This window comes from Thermobia domestica, chromosome 10 (genome assembly GCF_964235325.1).
Source record: "Thermobia domestica chromosome 10, izTheDome1.hap1.1, whole genome shotgun sequence".
Classification (NCBI taxonomy): domain Eukaryota; kingdom Metazoa; phylum Arthropoda; class Insecta; order Zygentoma; family Lepismatidae; genus Thermobia; species Thermobia domestica.
In genome coordinates, this window is record NC_137463.1 from 85571836 (window position 1) to 85593690 (window position 21855).

Here is a 21855-nt window from a genome sequence, read left to right on the forward strand (position 1 = left end):
GCCTGGTTTGTTGAACATTCTGAATAGAACGCCTGGTTTGTTGAACATTCTGAATAAAACGCCTGGTTTGTTGAACATTCTGAATAGAACGCCTGGTTTGTTGAACATTCTGAATAGAACTCCTGGTTTATTGAACATTCTGAATAAGGTTAAATAGTCACGTAGCATAGGCACGAACGAAACGCTTGTAGATGAACAAGAGATTGTAGTATGACGTAAATCAGATTTAACTGAAAACGAGGAAAATTGTTTTATCCTGACAATGATATAGTAGTTAATGCTGGTTTATTTTTATGTAGTGTTATGTTAGCGTTGGTGAGTGTTGTCACCGCCCTACAGCTCATTTTTTGCGATTTAAAAGAAATATTGAAAAGGGATAGGTTTATTCTTAACTTTATTAACCAACCTTCGTATAAATCCAAATGTTCTAGAAACTCTTTGTCACCGCTTTGGAATGCCTTTTCATCTGTGTTAGTAGACTTCCGTTAGATTTCGTAACCATATACGGACATATGACGCAGAAACAACGACTCTCTTTGTGAACGCTCTCTAACTCCGGAAAATCGGGAAAGTCGCAAAAACACTTTACTCCTTATCATTGCTCGACGCTGATTTGATTATTTAAAATGGCCGCACTTCTTCAGCCAAGGAGTGTGAACTTGGTAGTATACGTCATCATCGGAGCGCTCGAGCACCTAGAACTTATACACAATAGCTGACTGGACAAAGGAGCAGTTGCTCTGCACCTAATCGACGACGCAATCGTCGAATTCGTTCCAACGCGCTTCTGAAAGCAGCATTCAGGCTGCCTGTACTCACTTTTACTAATAGTCAATGACGTGCACGTAAACGTTCTGTGTTAAAATTCAACGTGATAAAGTGTTCTGTCCATATGTGGAAGTGATAGTTCGTTGTTCTTCACATCAAATTTTTTACGTAAGCGTACTCGCCTGATAATACTGCGACAACTTGGAATTCTCATCGAGGAAGTAGCAGTTGACATTCAACGTTGGGACTTCAACTTCAGAGATAGCTCATATACTACCAAATGGGGGACAACGAGGGAGCAACTTCAACAGGCTAGCCGAAGAAACACGTGAGTTTACTAACAGTTTAAGCCACCATCGTCATTTATTATCATAGCCACGCCGCCATCGTGTCAATAGTATTAAATTGTTAATGATGAATATATTGGAAATCTAAAAGCATGTAATACTTGTGCTTTTATAGTAACATTATATTTTATTTTATCGAAAAGTGATTTTATCATTTGTACAGTTAATATTTAATCCTATTATATTTGTAGCCTAACAAATCTATTTATGTTGCCTACATTTTCGTTTATTGCGTTTCCAGCTACCACATAACGAAATTGTAGGCATGGGTAGTGATCATAGTCGTTGTGAAGTAGCTGGAAAATAAAAGAAGAAAAGGGCGAAGTATGAGACTGAGAAATTAATTCGAACCACGACGTAAACAACGATTACAGTGTTGACAGTTTTAAAAAACCATAATGTTTAAAAAGTAGGCTTAAACTAGGCAAAAAAGTATGACATTCTGCTTCACATCGAGAAAGCGAAAGCACCTTCATCTTATTTCGAAATTTAAAATAATTATTGTTCAGTTATTACTACTTTGTTGTCCTTATTTGTGCTTCATTATTCCGGAAAATAACAGTGATTACATTTAAGAGTTGAAGAAATGCTGGCCTCGTAGGAGTTATAAAATACTTTCCAGAATGATTGTAAGCAGTATTGTCCCATTTGTGACAAGTAGCGTTTAATAAACAGTGTTCTAATGCATGGTAGATATGAGACTTTTCATTGTAAGTATTCGTGCACTTAAAGGGTGAACAAGAAATTGGTAGACTGGAAAAACTATAAGGATTGAAAAGTGTTTTTCAACTTTCTTTCCAAACTGGGATAGTACATGAGAATGAGGACTTCGTACAAAACAATTTAAATAAGGTTGGCGTTCTAGATGGCTTTGTACCAATCTCCCGCAAATTATGTATCCTCCTCCGCATCAGGTTGAGGTCTGTAGTTCGTGCAATTTCTTAGCTGAGAGATTTTCAAATCTGCTTAAAGCCATGAAGATTTTTTGGCTCTGTGGAGACGTTCAGTACTTCCGTTTACATAAGGCCCAAAATGCCTCTATGGTCAGTTCTTAGGGTACATTAGGCGGGCTCATTGCTTTCTCAACGAAGGCGATACCTTCACTACGAAGAAACTCGGTAACATTATTGTCGTAATGTGACGTAGCAAGGTCCATCCAAAACCAAACCTTCTCTCTTCGGTGTCCGGATAAGAAAGGAATCAATCTCTTCTTCAAACCTTCCTAGAGGTACACATTGGTGTTGATGGTGCCTTCAGATATAAAGGATTCTGAAACCGTAACCTCGCTGTCTATTACTTGCCACACTAATATTTTCTTGAAGTACTTGCTCCTTCTCTTCGTTTTTTCATTGTATCGTAGCGCAGCTAGATTCGAGGCATGGAAATACCTCCTACCTAGAACTTCATCTGGCTCCTAAGACACATAGGTCTCGTCATCCCCTACGTGGACTTTGTGCAGAAATTTTTGGTAAACGTAACTACACCCTCACTTCACACATTTCTCCTGATCGTTGTTGCACTTGGGTGCAGTTTTCTTTACGTATGCCCCAATTCCCAACCTTATCTGCTTTATAAAGGGCAGAGTTGACTGCCTCAGCTTCAACTTTTGTGCAGCACAACGAGTCGACATTGACGGATTCCTTTGAAACAATTCTGCACTTTCAGCATCATCTTTGATCCTGATTTCACGGCTGGACGTCCAATTTGTTTGCGGTAATTTCTCAACTGGGTAGCCTCGAACCTGGAGATCACTCGATACATTATGCCTTCTGGAACGTTTTAAATTACGAAGCAATGTTTTAAACTTACTTTTACTTGTTTTATTTTCGTAGTATGAATGATGCGTTTTGTCACCACTTCTTTCTCCTTTCGTGACATCATGAATACTGAAATTTCAAACGGACAATTATGGCCTAGAGGTAGTCCGAGCATCTGCTTGTGTTTACAGTTTGGTCAAATGGTATGCCTGTTTCATTGTGATCATACGGCTTTCCAGTGCACAAATTTCTTATTCACACTTCAAATTACAAAAGTATTAAACATTTTACTTTAGGATATGCAGTCGAGTAAAATAAATCCCATTATCAATTATCTTTATAGTGACAATCAGTTTAGAACGAGTAAAATAATTTAGGAAACTTTAAAAACGCAGGTGAGCAGAAAGCCAGGTGACAGCTACAACGACTCACCAAAGGTAGTCATCAACCCTGGTTCGGCTAATAATATAAGTAAATCTTTAGTGGCAGTAATCGTTTACACCTTAAAATATCTTCCGTAATTATATTCACTAGTATTATCACCTTTTCTATCGAAATTACAAGTCCATAATAAGTGTTAGATAATTTATTCGTTGATTCTCTTTTAGCGTATATTCACACAAATTGTCTTGCAGTTATACATGTTAATTAAGTATCTATAAACAACTACATAGCAACCAACTATACAATAATAATGTATATTTCTTATATCTTAAAAACATTCTTCTTTTGTTATTTTTAAGTAACATTATATCAGGTATAGTGCTTGTGTAGAAGCACTTTCTGCCCAAGATACAGGTAATTATCGACCGATACAAAGTATCTCGTTGTATAAAATGTCGCCCGATGATGGGACTGAATATAAAAGTTACAAGGTAGCTTGACTTTTATATTTAAGAACCACTGGTCCGTTTATAATAATGGTATTCTATTAATTGTGTCCGTTACATTTTGATCGCACCTCATATATCATTTCATTAAGTTTCCTTCATATAAATACATTTATAACAAGTCTTCTATTTCATTAATATTTATCTTTTATTATAAAAACGTCGTCGCTTACTAATATAATCAACGAAGGGTACGAAGTCAAAAACGCAAGAAATAATTTCATTTTAAAACACATTACAATAATCAACAGTTTCAATCATTATTAAAAACGGTGATGATAACAATGTTTGGTCTTTCTAGGGCGCATTATATAACAACTACGTTAGATGATATTTTTACAGTATACATCGTATCAATAAGGCGTCATAATACAGAAGAATCTTATACGAGTAACATATAAGGTGGCGCATGTAGACAGTCGTCGGATAATTAGCTTAATAGAATGAACCTTATACTTAACATAATCCTTGATAATTAAGTTTCAACACAAATCAATATAATATGAATAACCTTTGCTTTTAATCAATTATGAATCGAACTGTAATTCTTCACATTAACAAGAAAGAATTAAAATCATTTGAAAATTATCATTTGTTGAAACAAACGTGATAAAGTATCTAAAAGTCATCAGGGTTGTTTTCATTATTGACATTAACACATAAATTTGAAGATAAATGTTCATAAGAATCTATAACTAATATGGGTTTAACCCTTACTACATCAACTGCAGTCAGTTTAAATTCATACTCGTATATGGTTCCAATAAAGTACATTGTACCGCACAATCATGATTATGTCCCACATTGTTATTCTGTACAGGAATTGTATCATTATCTTGGTTTTGATACGAAGTGCCATCTCTTGAATTACGATTACGTCTATCCATGTAGTTTACTGTATTTCTGGAATTTCGCCATGTATTTCGTCTATTTTTGAATCTACTTTGGTTATATGTTCTGACATAATTATTGTCACGATTGGTTAGGTTAGGTGAATTCCCAACATATCTTTGCCTATTTTGCTCGTTCTGATTGTTTAAATTTGCTCGAATTAAGTTATGTTCCGTATTGTCTGCATTACGGATATTTAGATTACGAACAGGTACAAGGTGATCTGAATTGTTTTTAATTTTACCTACTCCCGCTTGATGATTCAGTGCTTGGTATTGAGTTTCATAACATTGGACAAGCATCAATAGGTGATTAAAACTCATGCACTGCGTAGAAAACAGGATCTGTTGTAATTTAAACGGTAGTAGATTTCGAATAGATGCAATCACTCTAGATTCCGATTGCAACGGATTTACGACTTTTAATTCGTTATACGTATTTACAACAAAATCAACAACAGATTTGTGCAAACGAGGATTAAAAGGTTGGTTTCTAATTGTGGCATCTCTGTTTGCAAGTAAAAAGTCGTTTTCGTAATTTGCAATCAGCGCGGCTTTGAATTCCTCATATGTATTGACGTGATCTCGTACTGCTTTAAACCATAAAGAACATGGTGGGAGTAATAAATGAGGGATTAGTTTCATATATTGCGATTTATCTATACACATTATACTGCACTCATCTTGAAATGTTTTTAGGAAAGAAGTAGCATTTTCATTACATTTACCACTAAACTTACTCATAGCACGTATTTCGCTCATCTTTACACTTAACTTTACATTCCTTTCACCATTTCGTGTTCGCGTTGAGTGACAATTTCTACCTACTGCGTTATGCGTGGTTCCACCATCTCTTTTACGCCCATCTGTATTCCTTGGATGAATTCTTTCCAAAATAATGTCCTCATCTGATGGATTACTTGAAGAAGAGATAACGTAAGGTCCACGTTGATCTGCTGCAGGTGAATGCGAGGTCATCTCATGTGAGCAAGGGAACTCCAAACGATCATTAACCATGTTGTTGTGATATGCGTTGTCCTTAGTCTGTAACGTCCTAATTTCCTCTTGTAAGGTAGATATCAATTGAGTATTTGCACGTATTTGGTTAGAATTATCTGTGACCTGAATCTTTTGCTGACGAACAGAAGATTCTATTACTTCCAAATCCTTTTTTACACAATTGACTTCTTGGATTACATGGTTGTAATTATCCTGGCAATCTTCAGATAATCTTTTTAGCTTTTCATCAAACTGTAATGTGATGTCTCTCACAGCCTGGATAACAGATTGTTTTGTCTCTTCTGATTTTTGATCTATTTGCTCCAATCGTCTACTTAATTCTTCATATTGTCTACTTGATTCTTCGGATTTCTGCTGTACCGTCTGTTTTAATTCGTTGGACATCTGAGTCAAATTTTGCTTCATGGCTTCTAAATCGTCTTTTCGGCTTTGTTCCTGTCGCTGTAATGTTATTAAAATTTTGTCTTCTAATGTCAACATTTCGGGTGTAATGGGAGCTATATCTTGCTCGTTGTTAGCACTGTCAACAGTTTCATTTTCTACTATCTCACCGATCATAATTTTTCTTGTGATTACTCTGCCACTTCGGAGAATAGTTAAGTTCGTATTCATGAACCTTCTTACAGAGGTAAATTCACCCTTACTTTAGACTTCGGGATATGAATTTACAAGAATCCCGGGTGAGGTAAACCAAAAATTTTACAACGACTCACCAAAGGTAGTCATCAACCCTGGTTCGGCTAATAATATAAGTAAATCTTTAGTGGCAGTAATCGTTTACACCTTAAAATATCTTCCGTAATTATATTCACTAGTATTATCACCTTTTCTATCGAAATTACAAGTCCATAATAAGTGTTAGATAATTTATTCGTTGATTCTCTTTTAGCGTATATTCACACAAATTGTCTTGCAGTTATACATGTTAATTAAGTATCTATAAACAACTACATAGCAACCAACTATACAATAATAATGTATATTTCTTATATCTTAAAAACATTCTTCTTTTGTTATTTTTAAGTAACATTATATCAGGTATAGTGCTTGTGTAGAAGCACTTTCTGCCCAAGATACAGGTAATTATCGACCGATACAAAGTATCTCGTTGTACAGCCCAGATACTATTGGCCCGGAGGTCTCCATTGCCCATTGACAACTTTGGAGGATGAAACAATCTCAAAATTCAAGTGATCACCACGGTCGCCATGTTGTGTGTCACTGATTTTTTCAATAAAAAGGTCATGTCCATTATATATGTTTTATGTATAGTAGAGACCTGCACGGGCCGAATTTTTCGGCCCGAGCCCAATCCAGCCCGAACGTACCTAGCCCCGTCCCAACCCGGGCCCGAAAAGTTTTGGAGATTTTCGGCCCGAGCCCAATCCACCCCGAACGTACCTAGGCCCGGCCCAACCCGGGCCCGAAAAGTTTTGGAGATTTTCGGCCCGAGCCGGGCCGGCCCGATAAGTTTTTCGAAATTCTCGGCCCAAGCCCGGACCGGGCCCGATAACTTTTAAACGTTTTTGGCCCGACCCCGGCCGGATAATTTTTTTAAAAAATTAGCTCGAGCCCGAATCTTTCTCAAAATTTAGTAATAAATTTGACCTAACCCTCAGAAACATTTTCTAAACTCTGGTTCACAACCTGACGCTTGCCTCCCGAATGGTACCATTGCCTCCTACAACTTTGCCTGTCACCGAGAGAACAAAAACTCCATTCCCTGTAACAAATATCTAACTTAATTGATTTTTAGCATAAAATGAAGATAGCAATATTGTTTAGCGACAGGCAAAACATTCCCACCTCTTCCTTTTATATTTTGAGTTCAGTGAAGGTTAAGGTCAGAGCTCAATTTACCGCATAATGCCTGCAATCCTCTATAGTGAAAGTGGAGCCGCTAAGCAACACAAACTGTAAATAGCTATTGCATTCTTTGTGACATTTTTAAGGACACACTTCTTCAACGTTTGGCTTTATTCCAATTATCGTTTAACGAAAGTCAATAATTATTAAAGAATTTAATTGATCGGCCCCAACCCGGCCCAACCTGAAGAGAAATCAGTGTCGGCCAGCCCAAGCCCGGCCCGGCCCAAAGAAATAATAGTATCGGCCCGCCCAAGCCCGGTCCGGCCCAAAGAAATAACAGAGTCGGCTCGCCCAAGCCCGGCCCGTGCAGGTCTCTAATGTATAGTTCACTAATAATGTTTTGATATATTTTTGTATATGTCGCTGACTGAACAATGTTACTGACCATCGAGAAACGTGTGGAGATAATCCTGATATGTGAAGATCACAGCTTCCAAGTGGTGGCTCCAGAGTTTAATGTGCTTCACCCTATTAATAAGTACACTTCCCACAATAATGTGACCAAACTCATCATCATATTCCAGGAGACGGAATCTGTGTCCGAAAACGTCTATAGATGAGGTAACAACTGTGCTGACCTTGCATCCTTCAGCGAAAGATTTATACGGAGAATATTTTCCGTTTATAAGTGACACCCATACAAAATCCATATGCTCCAGTATCTGTCAAAGAATAATCCATACTGTCGGATGCAGTTTGCCGAATGTGTGAAAGCAACTCAGATTTTCTCTGAAAGTGATATTCTCCAATAAGGCTTAACGTAAACGGAGAAGTTAATAAACAAATCTACAGCAACTGGAGTGACAGTAACTTACATTGGATTGATACATCAGAAATTGTTTGTCGCTATTTTTTTTTCACGAGATTAATTCTTCATTGATGTAGGCTGAAAGCCGTTCAATACCTGCAGCTGTTGAACGAGAAGATCCGGAAGTTTGGTTAGAGAACAGCTAACATCCGATGTGCTTCCACCAGAATGGAACCCCTTCCAATTACGGATGTAGTGTGTGTAACTACCTGGAGCATCAACTTCTAAGGAGGGGGGAGGTGATCGGACGTCAGGGACCAGTGGAGTGGTCTCATGTCTCTCGACTTCTACCTATGGATCTGTCTTATGTCAATGATGTACTCAGTCAAGATCCTGAATTTAATGTACTTGACCAGTGGATAAAGATGTGTGCTGTTGTGCGTCCAAAGGAATTGTTAGTTATGCATAAAGAGTGAAAGACGTGTATGGCACATCTATTGTAGCAGAGTGTGCTCAGATGGAGAAGATTTCGAGTATGTGTTGGGAAAGGATCAAGGAGATAAAAACTGAACTGTTAATGAACGGAAAGTGGACAAATTAATGATATGACAAAATGGTCATCAGCATTGTACCACTGAGGAAAACTTAACATAAACATGGGTTGTATGTCGACCTTCCTATTCACAAAATTCAATTATATTCAAAATGATGAACTCTAACATGGCGGCTATCGAGGACATCTGCATTTTGAGGTTACTTCACCTCCATATCATATATGAACAATATGGACGTCAACACAACAGACTTTCCTGTGTGAAAACTGAAACGACTTTTGGCCAAATTTGTATAAAGACAACTAGTTCATAGTAAATAGGTTTAAATTAAATTGTATTACTTCGAAGTAATTAGTAAAAATCTAAGGATAACGCACTTTTTATATTATAAAATACATGGAAAGGAAGTAAAGTTCTAGCTAAATATAAATTTTATCCCACTGTAACGTTAACGTAGCATTCATTTAAGACTTCGCTAAGCTCACCACCGTTTCTGTAAATTTTCATGTTTACTTAAAGCAATGAAGATCATTAAAACATTTAGAAAATGATCTAATAATACCTGCAAAATACTAGTACATGAACTAACAATTGTTTCGGAACCTTTCGTGTAATGAATAAATTTGGGCCTGCTACTATTATGATTTCATAAGCTGCGCAACCAAATTTCTGGTCTATAAGAAAATATTTAGAAGCATTTATTAATTTATTTAATATTATATTTTTAGATAATACCTGGTTTAATTTCTACATTTTTTGTATATTCTTCATCTTCTTTAAGTTATTCAGTATAATTTAAAAAATAGGAGTGACCTTACGAAAAGACCCTTTAGTAAAAATTCAATTTTTGACCAAAGCAAAAAGTTTATATAGTGTTTTTTTTAGAACTAACAGATTTAATTTTTTTATAGAATTTCTAACTGACATCCAATTTTCATGCGGTTTGTGGTAAATGATCAAGGGACGGTACGAAATTTATGTGACTGTGTTTTCCTGTTTAAATTCATTCTGGGTTGTATAGGCAAAGCCTCAAACAAATAAATAAAAAACAGCAAATATTCATCAGTGTACTTTGCGCGTTGATGCGGTGTGATGATTTAAGTTTCCTCCGATAGATGGCAACTTCGTCAATGGAATTTTTTGAAAAATTAGATTATATATTACCATAGATCAAACACATAGGGTTATGATAAACTACCGTCCGCACCAGTCATTCCAGCGGGTGGTGGATCAACACGATGGAGCAACGTTCCGAGGGTTATTTCAAAGGAAGTTTGACCTCGATGTCTTCGAATTTGATAACATCTGACTTCTTTCTTTGGAGTTGCCTGAAGGGACGTGGTATATCCTTGGAAATATTCAAGCAAAAACTCATAACTGAAATTGCGAACATTAGCCAGGAAACATTACGTTTTAAAGCCGTCAACATGGAACGATGTGTTCGACTTTACCTACAGCAATTAGGTGAACATTTTTAAACGTTTTTCCTAAACCTTATATTTTATGTGTCTTCTTTCGTTTTATTGATGGTAATGCAATTAAATAATATTTATTTTTATGCCTGTCAGTATTAATACTTTTTCAATCCTGCTTTAAAAAGTCAAAAGTCCAATTGTAAGGTATGTAGATGAAATTTGTTGTTTTTGTTGATGTATTGCCTGTATTATCCGGGATGAATTTAATCCAGTAGGCTTCTCTCCATAAGTGTACATGGGGTATTGATTAATTATGATAAATTACCATTCACTACATTAAAATCGGACTTAAATTAAGGAATTCTATAAGAATAAAGTCTATAAGAAAAACTCGATTAAAACTTTAAAGATCTTACCTCACCACAGTTACTCCCCATGATCTAGTGAAGGGTGAATCAAAATCTTTATCATCGAGGATAAACAAATCCAGTTTACTCAAAGGATAAGGAACGTCTAAAGCATTTTCGTAACATTGAAGCACTGCGGTTGCCGTAGAAAGACTTGTCTCATATTGGTCAATATTTTCCTTCTTTGCCCAAATAGCAATGGTCTTAGATCCAATAGTTGTTTCCCTTCTTTCATAGTCAGAAATCACTAATCCTAAAGCAAAAGTAGGCATTTTCGGTGTTCGTTCGAAAACATCTTCTATCCATTCAACCTCATCTGAACTTCTTCGCCTAAAAAAAAATAAATAAATAAAATAAATTTCTTCAAAATGTTATTTTACAACTGACTCTATGCCACAGCGTTCATCTCCACAGAACCATACCTACCCATTGGATAACGTCTTGTGGTAATCCAGGTAGGTTTGAATTTACCTACTTTCGTGTTATCTTAAGTTATATTTCTGTTGGTGGCAACAAACAACAAAGAAATGACTGGGGCTTTCGAAATGTGGAAGTGGCGAACAATGAAGATCGATTGGGTGGAACGGAAAGGAAAAGAAGTGTTAGAAATAATGTGACAAAAAATAAATTTAATTCAAAAGAAGAGGAACTGAGAGAAGAAGAGGTTGAAATACTGATTGAGGAAGAAGTATACTATGAGGAATGTTATGGTGGAAGGAAGAAGAGGAAGGGGCAAATGAGACTACAGTTCATGAAAGTATGAAAATCCTTACGTCAAGACAAAGAGGATAACTGAGCATCATGATGTTTGGAAATTTCTCATTTTGTAACGAGTTACCTGCCAGTAACGGCAGAATATCTGTAATAATAATAATAATAATAATAATAATAATAATAATAATAATAATAATAATAATAATAATAATAATAATAATAATAATAATAATAAATATTCTAGTTAATATTATATTTCCTCCTAGTTTCTGATCTACCCAAAGTTCTTTCTCTGACAGTTGATAAACTATAACTCCACCACACCTAACTTGCTCTACGTTTCATGAGAGCAACGTGTTACGTTGATCTTAAACCACTCGATTCACTTAAAGCTATGCCTTGGATAACTTCAATGCGATTTTATCTCCTATTTGGCAACAACTGCTTATTTCTGCAAGCTTCTACTTCTTTACAAAGTCGGTGTTTGTTCTTTAAAACATGACTTTATCAAGAGTTAATATTTGAATTATTCACTCTGAATACAGTGAATAATAAACAACCAAAGTAATAATTATATATTAACAGTAATAATTATCTAACTTTTGTTATAGTTTTGGCATTTTAATCATTACCTTTATTCGACAAAAAACTTCAGATGTAGATAATGTCTGATAAAAGCAATGATCACTTGCAAAAACTGTAACACAAGAATATTATAGATATATTGTTAGCTCTTCGGTCACGTGTTATTCCTTTACAGTTAATGAAAGTCAAAATAGTATATGGACGGTATACTGATTTTTGAATGTATGAGTCACATTGTTTTGTCTTATATATATATATATACGAGTGTGTGTGTGTGCGTAAATGTGTGTGAGAAATAAGAGTTCGACTTACACATATGAATGATAACAAGTACTTAAGAGAGTTCGGATTATACACGGGAGTGATAAGACATACCTAAAGGTGCGGGAACTTCAGTGACAGATATACATCTTGAATGGCTCTCGAAAAGGACATTCGGTCGAAAAGTGTAAGTTTTTTTTTTTCTGGTCAACCATCCTGTGTGAGGTTTTTCTGGGTTTTTCTCATTCACTTTTGACGAATTCCGGGATGGTAACTAATATACTGGTCTCAAGCCACTTATTTCCTTCCCTATTCCCTTCTTCCTTTCCTCTTCTCTGGATAGTTTGCTCGCCAAGGGACGTCATCCCTCATACATGACAGACTTAAGGCTATGGATGCCGGTAATGCCCAGAAATATGAATAAATAATTAAACTGAATCCTGAATATCTCATCATGTTTACTGCAGCGTATAGGATAAAATGTTTACAATTCAACCTGCACTTCCCAGTAGAATAAAGTATCATGTTTTAATATTTATAACGTATTCATAAATACTGCCTTGGTGATATTATAAATTAAGCATCTCGCCTGAAACTATCAAGGCTGATCTCTGACAAAAAAAAGGAAAAAAGAAAAAGAGAGAAAAAAGAAAATACGAAGAGATGTACCTTATTTTTAAAAAAAATGACAAAATGAAACTGACTTAGAGTGCAGTTTCGTACAGTATAAAATTTGAAATTTATTTTCATTTCGGTTCCTTTCCCAACATTCTGTATAAATTCCTTGAATACTCTAAGCTCTATTTTTTCTTCCATTGGGTACCGGATCTAACACGTAGATTTTGTCTTATATACCTTCGTTGCTAACGCAGAACGTAGATGCAAATTAATTTATTGTTTCGTTTCGCCCCACTGTATCTCATCTGTTCTCTTTTTGAGAGTAATATAAGCTCTCCGAATTTCACCAAAATAGTATCAAACGTTTGTACACGTTTGCCCACAAAGCAATTGTAATATATCCAAAAATTAATTTGGGAGTCACTCCCACTGATTTGCTCGAAAGTGGTTCTCAATCCTTAATACATCGCTTGTTCAAAATTTAACTTCATGTACAAAAAGAAATGCGAAATATTGGAGTATCTATTTTAGGCACTAGCCCCCACCCGCCAACATGGATTATCTCCAAAATGATCTCAATCGTTAGTGCATCGTTCGCAAAATTTTCGCTTCTGCACAACCGAAAATGGAGGCATTAGCCTGCCCTCCGACAACGCCAAATGATACTGAAATGGTCCTATTCGTTTGTGCACGTTGGAGCAACAAAAATCTCGTTTGTGTACAAAAGGGAGTGTAAGATTTTTGGCGTATCTCTTTCGAGGCCATCTCTTATTGGCATCGATGGATTTCGGTTAAATTTTCGGCTTTTGGGTCTAGCGTAGAAGAACTAAGACGATTGAAGTCTAACTTGTAGTATAGCTATGGATACAGCAAGTTTGGCTCCAATCGTCCTATTCTTCCAGGCTAAACCAAGAAACCTCTAACCTAGCCACATTTTGGGACCAGTCGGTAGGTTTGCGGAAGTTGGTGCCCAAACGGAAACCGGTCAAAACCCCCACAGCCAAAACCCCCACACTCAAGAAATGTCAAAACGCCCACACAAACGGTCATAACCCCCACACAAATGGACAAATCTCCCAAACGCACGAACGGTCAAAACCCCCACAGCCAAAACCCCCACACTCAAGAAATGTCAAAACGCCCACACGATCGGTCATAACCCCCACACAAATGGACAAATCTCCCAAATACACGAACGGTCATAACCCCCACAGCCAAAACCCCCACACTGGTAGTCGGTCATAACCTCCAACGGTCATAACTCCCACACAAATGGACAAAACAGCCACACATAGCAATGGTCACAATCCCCACATAAATGGACAAAACTCCCACATGCAGAAATAGTCACAACTGCCACACAAATTGACAAAACCCCCATACTCATGTATTGCCCTTGTACTTTTTAATAACATTTTTTATTCCACTTAAATTGATGTTGCAACTATTTTTCTTGGGCGTCATAAAGAGCCGCAACAAAGACGTGAAATGACGATAATTTCAGAGTGTGGGGGATTTGTCCGATTTTGTGGGAGTTTTGTCCATTTATGTGGGGATTATGACCGTTGCTATGTGTGGCTGTTTTGTCCATTTGTGTGGGGGTTATGACCGATTGTGTGGGCGTTTTGACATTTCTTGAGTGTGAGGGTTTTGGCTGTGGGGGTTTTGACCGTTCGTGCGTTTGGGAGATTTGTCCATTTGTGTGGGGGTTATGACCGATCGTGTGGGCGTTTTGACATTTCTCGAGTGTGGGGGTTTTGGCTGTGGGGGTTTTGACCGTTCGTGCGTTTGGGAGATTTGTCCATTTGTGTGGGGGTTATGACCGTTTGTGTGGGTGTTTTGACATTTCTTGAGTGTGGGAGTTTTGGCTGTGGGGGTTTTGACCTAGACCCGCCCAAACAGGGATACGTCAAAATTTCACACTCTCATTTGTATACAAACAAGAATTTTAGGAATGATCCAAAAAATAGATCAAAAGATTGCGATCTTGGCCAAGAATTTTAAGAATGATCGAAAAATGCATCAAAAGATTGTGATCTTGGCCTATAATTAGCTTTTAGATCAGGGGTCACAAAAGTGTGGAACGGCCCCTAAATCGTGTTTTCGTATTTCTTCCAAAATAAACACATCATACTGAGTTAAATGATAGTTTTGGTTTGGCTACACTATATGTAGTTCTTCAGATATAAGGAGTACAAAAAATGTTTGATTGAATGAAATATATTAATTTTGTGGATCAAGGGTCATACAATATTTCAACGGCCCGTAAATCAAGTTTTCATATTTTTTTACGGAATAAGCACATCATACTAAGTAAAGTGTTAGTTTTGATTTTGCTATACTGAATGTAGTTCTCAAAATATGGGGCATACAATAAAATGTTTCATTGAATGAAATATAATGAATTTTGTGGATCAGGGGCAACATTTTTTGAACTGCCCCTAAATTGAGTTTTCATATTTTTTTTACGGAATAAGCATATGATATTGAGTTAAGTGATAGTTTTGGTTTGGCTACACTGTATGTAGTTTTCGAGATGTGAGACGTACAATAAAATGTTTGATTGAATGAAATATAAAATGATTTTTGGATCAGGGGCCACAGAATTGTTGAACGGCCCGTAAATCGAGTTTTCATATTTTTTACGGAATACGCACATCATACTGAGTAAATTGTTAGATTTGGTTTGGCTACACTATATGTAGTTCTCGAGATATAAGACCTACAAGAAAATTTTTGCCTGAAATATATTGGATCTTTTCGAAACCGAACAAGTATGGAATTATAACTTACATGTTAATCTGACAAACGTACCGACATGCAATGCACATGCCAATGAACTCCACCTTTGTAGAGTTAAGTAAATGTATTATATTGTTTCCTTTATACTTTAGAAAAGAGATACTGGAGAAATTTAGCTACTGAATATGACAAAATATACTAAATACAATTAATTTTGTGTTAAGAGAAGGAATAGTTTCTACATCACTAGCTTACATTTTCGAATGTTTTCCAGGAAACCCTTCTGCAAGAAAGGAAAGCTGCCCCTGTGTACGATTGAACGGAAAGCTTGGAGGTTCTTGCTGAACTTAGTGGTCAACTTGCTTGCTATTTGGGAAGTGCTGCATTTCCTCAACGCTCTTCCGCATTTCTTAACGTTGATACGTAGAAGATAGTCGCTTGCCGTGCTATAGCGATATTCTTGAATTATGTTTATTTTGTATTTTGAATGTTTCCATAATATATTGTGCTATAATTATTTGTTTACCAGCAGTAAACATAGTGACATAGAGAAATCGTCACTGTTTTGGATTGGCATTTTAAGACATGCGAAGATTTGTTTTTGAAATTGCGGTTAAAAATTAAACGGCTTATACACGAAAGAATGCGAACTTATTGTGTCACCCTTATCTCTTCATTTCCTTTTTTCTGGTTGAAACAGTAGTTTCGAACTGTATATATCCTAAGTATTCTGATCAAAAGATAGAAAAAAACATGGAGTGATAGGTGTAAATCATTTTAATCCCCAACTTATACATTTCAGAAAGGTAATTGTTTTAACTTCAGTACTAGATATATCTTAAACTAACATTTTAAAACATTCATAATGATTCAAACTTAAACTTCTTCTAATTTTCTTCGTTTTTACAAAGAAAAAGTTAAATGAAAAAAAAAACTGAAAAATTATTTTAGTGTAATATTCTAGTACATACGTAAACACAAACAAACTATTGGCTGAGCAAAATAATATATTCACATAATAAACTACAAACGTGTTAGTTTGCGAAACTGTAACACGTATGTAATTTATTATGTGAATATATTGTTTTGCTCAGCAAATAGTTTGTTTAAGTATATACAAAGCAAAGCTTCTATTTATGGAAAATAGTACATACAACACTATGAGATGGCGTGATAAAAATTTTAGACATAATATTTTTAGAGATATGGTGCATTCCACGCGAAATCAGCACATTGGTGTAGTTCCTCCGTCTTCGATTTTGCTCGTGTTTTAGTATGTTATGAGGTATCAAGAGAGGCATTTAAACGCAAGATGGCAAATACTGATAGTACATCATTTCCGAGATTGAGTGTACTGAACACATGAGAAATACTCAAGTAGTTATAGTTTGGTGAATGTGAGGAACATAAAGCTTTGTCATAGTACACGTAGTAATGCCAGGGAACACACACAAAAAGTAAACTCCAATATCACCAATATTGCCATCACAAAGGCCAGTCAAAGGTAAAGGTCATTTACGCAAAAGTGATCTAAGTTCGGTTATCTTTGTGGATTAGAAGGGGAAAGAACCACTAACCATTATTATGTGATTGACAACCTTGCATCTTCTTAAGAACATCGGTGTATATTTCAGCTGATGATATGTTGTCCCTTCCTGTGTATAAATGTTATTGTAATTTAATGTTGTCAATATCGCTATTTTCCCACATAGTGAACAATTTTCCTCCATTCTCTTTTGCAACGTGGTTGCCCACATATGGCCGATATTGACAACATTACAATAACTCACATTCATACACAGGAAGGGACAACATACCACCAACTGAAATATACACCGATGTTCTAAAAAAGGTCCAAGGTTGTCAGTCACATAATAACGGTTAATGGTTCTTTCTCCTTCTAGTCCACAAAGATGACCAAACTTGGGTCATTTTTGCGTAAATGACCTTTACCTTTGACTGGCCTTTGTGATGGCAACATTGGTGATATTGGTTTCTTACTTTTTTCGTGTTTCCTTGCATTACTATGTGTACATTCACCAAACTACAAATATTTAAATGTATGCATGTATGTAGCATTTTTCATGTGTTCAGTACCCTCTATCTTGGAAACAGTGAACCACCAGCATCTATCACTTTGCATTTTAACACCTCTCTCTTGATATCTCATAACATACGTACCAAAACATGAGCAAAATCGAATACGGTGAAACTACAATATTTTTCAAATTTGACTGATTTCCCTTGGAATGCATCATATATAACATGGAATATTATTTTCGCAACATATTTATAGTGCTGCGAATATAAAGTTTCAGATCACTGTGTACAGCCAAATGAGAGTCTGGGAGCAAAGGGAAATGTGAAGGAAAAGAAAAACGGAGATCCCTGGTTGGCATTCGCAGTTACATAATTGTTATAGAGGAATTAAACGGTAAACATCAAGACAAAGCGCCAATCACGTACAACATAGTGACAATATTGGTAAAAGAATTTCAGTAGATTACTGGTGTGCACAACAAACTGTGAATCAAAGAGCAAAGGCTCTCACAGATAAAGAGACACCAACCTGTGTGTTAGCACTAGCAGAAGTATGCAAACGCCCAAACAAGAGCATCCTGCGCATGTCGAAGGAATACTGCGCAAAAGAACAGAGTGTTTGTAGAATCTGCTTAAGAAGAAGAGGCACCCTTACGAGATGTATCCTTTTACAACACCTCAGTGGTGGTGACCCTGGTAGTTGACTACAATTCTCTCAATAGGCGTGTGATTCTATCAATGACAACTTTGACTTCGCATCCTCTCAGTGACGAGACGTTGTTCACGGCAATGGCGATGTTAACAAAGAAAACTAGAAGTATTACAATGATACAAACTGTCATTGCACAAACTATTCGACAAAGTAGGAATGCGACAAGATTATAGTATGTTGCGAGCTTTAGGATGGAATTCACTTAGTCCTTCTTTTTTTCTATCTGTAGTTACCAAAGTAATTCTTACCGAGGAGAGTTACGAACACCTCCTTGAGGAAGACGTGTTTCCGAGTGTACTAAATGAAGATGGCGATTTTCTCATAAAGTTTCAATAGGATGATGCCCATCTTGTTACGTTTAAGCTGTGCATGAATAGTTCGATGTCCAGTTACCTGACTATGGATCTGTCACTTTAGTTCCGTTGAGTGGCCATTGCTATCTCCAGACATTACGCTGATGGTGTCCACTTTTCGTGTCATCTAAATGTAGCGGTCTACTCAGTCACGATTCAGAAGGAACACATTCTGTAATGTGTAGATATCATAATGTTGAACTTCTGGCAATATTCTGAAGAACTGCCATCTTCGTTTATACACATGTATTAATATACACTCTGAACGTATACCATAAATCCCTGTGCAGTCTGATTTTTGACTCACCTTGTATTTCAAGTAAAACAGTAAAAACCTCACCCCCTTTTGAGGTGGATTAATTATTAATCTACAATGTAGAACGATACTGTTATGTATTTTTCATCTACAGTTTAGAGCATTAATAAAGTAAGATTTAAGGTACAAAGGTATATTTAGAATTTTTGTTTTAAGTCAATTTCTCATCGTAAGGCTCTTTTTTCCTATTAATGACTACAGCACTTCTAAGTCTAGCTCTTTAATAGATATGCAGAAGAATATATCATAAGTACAATCATAATAGCTAGTATGAATGGCTACTTGAAGCGAAATAGCGGGAATCATGAAACAGGATACGCTGGCACTTTCCGTAAATCGGATAGAAAGTGCATCTCAAATTACTCCAGTAAGTATATTTTCCTTGAGTTTTAATAGTTTACTGTGTTTTATAGAAACAAAACAGAGTATCATGATTTTTAAAGCTAGAAGTAATGTGGCAAAATCGCAGTGCATGCAAGAAATATAAGGTGGGGAATACTTATTCAAAATGACGGGAGACCTGCAACTGGTTTTAGGTTGCGTATCTGTACGTAGAACACACTCAATAAGTCTTATCTGTTTCATAAAATATTTACCTCAAACGTTTATTTCGCTGGACTATTTTTCATATTATAAATCATTATTCTATCAAAAGGAATTATTAACATTATAATGAAATACTAGCTGAACCTGTACTCTATACACAGCGCATCATTCATATATGAGCATGAATATCCTTGTCATTCCTCACATCATCTCTACATGTCACTTTGCAGACACAAAAGAAAGATGTCTTGATAAAAATCGGGAAGGTGTACCATAAAGGGAAATTATCTCGATTATTTTTTTTTTCAATATCACGCACTGTTTGCAAAATTGAGCTGCTTCCGGTTGGAGTTTCTAATTCAAGTGTGATCAGTGTTTTCTTTCGTCTAGCATCCAGTATATAATAAGCAAATACATTACATATACAATTAAAAATAATGTCAGTGACATTGGGAAAACATTCCGAACAATAAAGATTCATCTTAGCTTGAAGAAATGCCTATCCTTCGTTATTCATTATCATTTGGGCATGAAATAAACTCCTGAGAGATATACAATCCCCGTATATAACTTTGTTGTGTTTGAATATATGATTTACTTTTAAAATTTCAACATTTCCAGTGTGCCCCTGAAAAATGTAATAAAGAAATAACGGATACGTTTTTTAAAATATTCAATTAGAACTAGACAATCTACAGAAAATTTGGAAGCGACCAGCAAAAACGTCACGTTTCTAGCACCTGTGGTATTCGAGATCCCATTTTCGACAGGATTGGAGACAAACATATAAACTTTTCTTTGGAGACAAACATATAAACCTAGCATTATTAAAATATATAGTTGAAAGCCAATACAGCTTACCTGCGATTCGTAGATGCAATAGGCATTGTTGAAATGGCGGCGGGACTGTGAGCTCTTCTTAAAACTCTGATTTCAAATTCTGCTTTCAAATGTGGTTCGTCGAAGCAAGGGAAAACCGTTCTTGCATTTTCAAGGTACAGATTCATGAATGTAATATATCTGTAAAAAATAAATAAAATAAAATAAAATAACAATGTTAAATAATACATACACAGAAAAAATGCAAAACATTATATAAAAGGGAGTTAGTGCCAAAAAAAAAACGCATCTAAGAAATTCGTCGATTATATTCATTGGTATAACAGCCACACAACCAGGGGCAACTACATCACCTTAGCTACAGAAATAAACTTAAAACAAAGTCAGAAGAAATTTTTCTGGGTACAAAACGTAGTCAGATGTGTTTTAGTTTTCAGTTTATCGTTCCAGAGTTATGCCCTTGAGGCTAAAGGAGACAAATTACAAAGTTAATGAATGGTTGTGAAATTTAGTTTTATGTACTCTGAAACTTTGAACCAAACCCGGAACCACGTGCATCAATCAACTTTTTAAATTTTTTTTGGAAATGTGCCTCTCTGATAATCATCCATATCCCCTATAATCTTGTGTCCGTTTGTACTTCGTTTTTCTTTTTCGCTTTTAGTATTTAGTATTTTGGTATTTTTCGCTTTTAGTATTTTAGTAATTCTTATTTCGCTTTTAGTATGAAATAAGAATTTTTCATCTTGTCTCGAAAGTTTTTGTCGAATTCTCGTTTCGTATGGATTCTCGGAAAGGTTTCCCAGTCTCGTCTCGAAATTTGTTCTCATCTCGTACTAAATTTATGTACAAAATTTATGCCTTTTATTGTCTTCTTAATTTTATCTAGAAGTAATGAGAACCTTTCCGCCTCACGTGAGGTACACAAACGGTGTGAAGTAACGTTTAAAACTATATTTATTATTGAAGTGTATTGTGTAATGTCTTGCGTATGTTTAAATGTTAATAGGCCTTTCATTGAATTTGGACAATCATTTTGTCAATTTATAGTGTTTTACTATGAATTATGTACCACTTAAACAGTGTTTCAGATTTATAATGTGAGTAAACTAGTATCAACCACGAGAATCGAGAAGTTCTCCTCTTGGTCAGCAGCTCCTCATATTTATTTGAATATTTCAACTGAAATCAATCCAATAGAACATTGTCTGACATTTCATTGTGAAACAGCCAGAATTTTCACTGAGGTTTCATAATATAAGGTATGTAAATAAGTAAATAATTAAAATCAATCTCCATTTGGGAGAGGCTATAAATGACTTGATTCAAGGTAAAGCTCTATGCCTCTGCAATTTCGGATAAACCTCTACCTTCTTTGATTTCGAGCCCATTGACCTTTATGAGAAAGTAGTCTCTTTCTTCTTTCTAATTAGCAGGGATTTTAATCTTTAGATTTTGCTTAT

The 21855-nt window shown here is 35.8% G+C and overlaps 1 protein-coding gene across 1 annotated transcript in view; it reads right to left on the reverse strand.

Moving 5' to 3' along the window:
- LOC145662523 (aminopeptidase N-like) overlaps positions 1–21855 on the reverse strand; it is a 125097-nt gene that overhangs the window by 68780 nt on the left and 34462 nt on the right. Inside the window, exons 3-4 of the mRNA XM_081728183.1 lie at positions 20414–20572; positions 10675–10995 (exon numbers count right to left, since the gene is read on the reverse strand). Coding sequence (XP_081584309.1) covers positions 10675–10995; positions 20414–20572 — 480 coding nt within the window. The remainder of the gene's footprint in view (positions 1–10674; positions 10996–20413; positions 20573–21855) is intronic.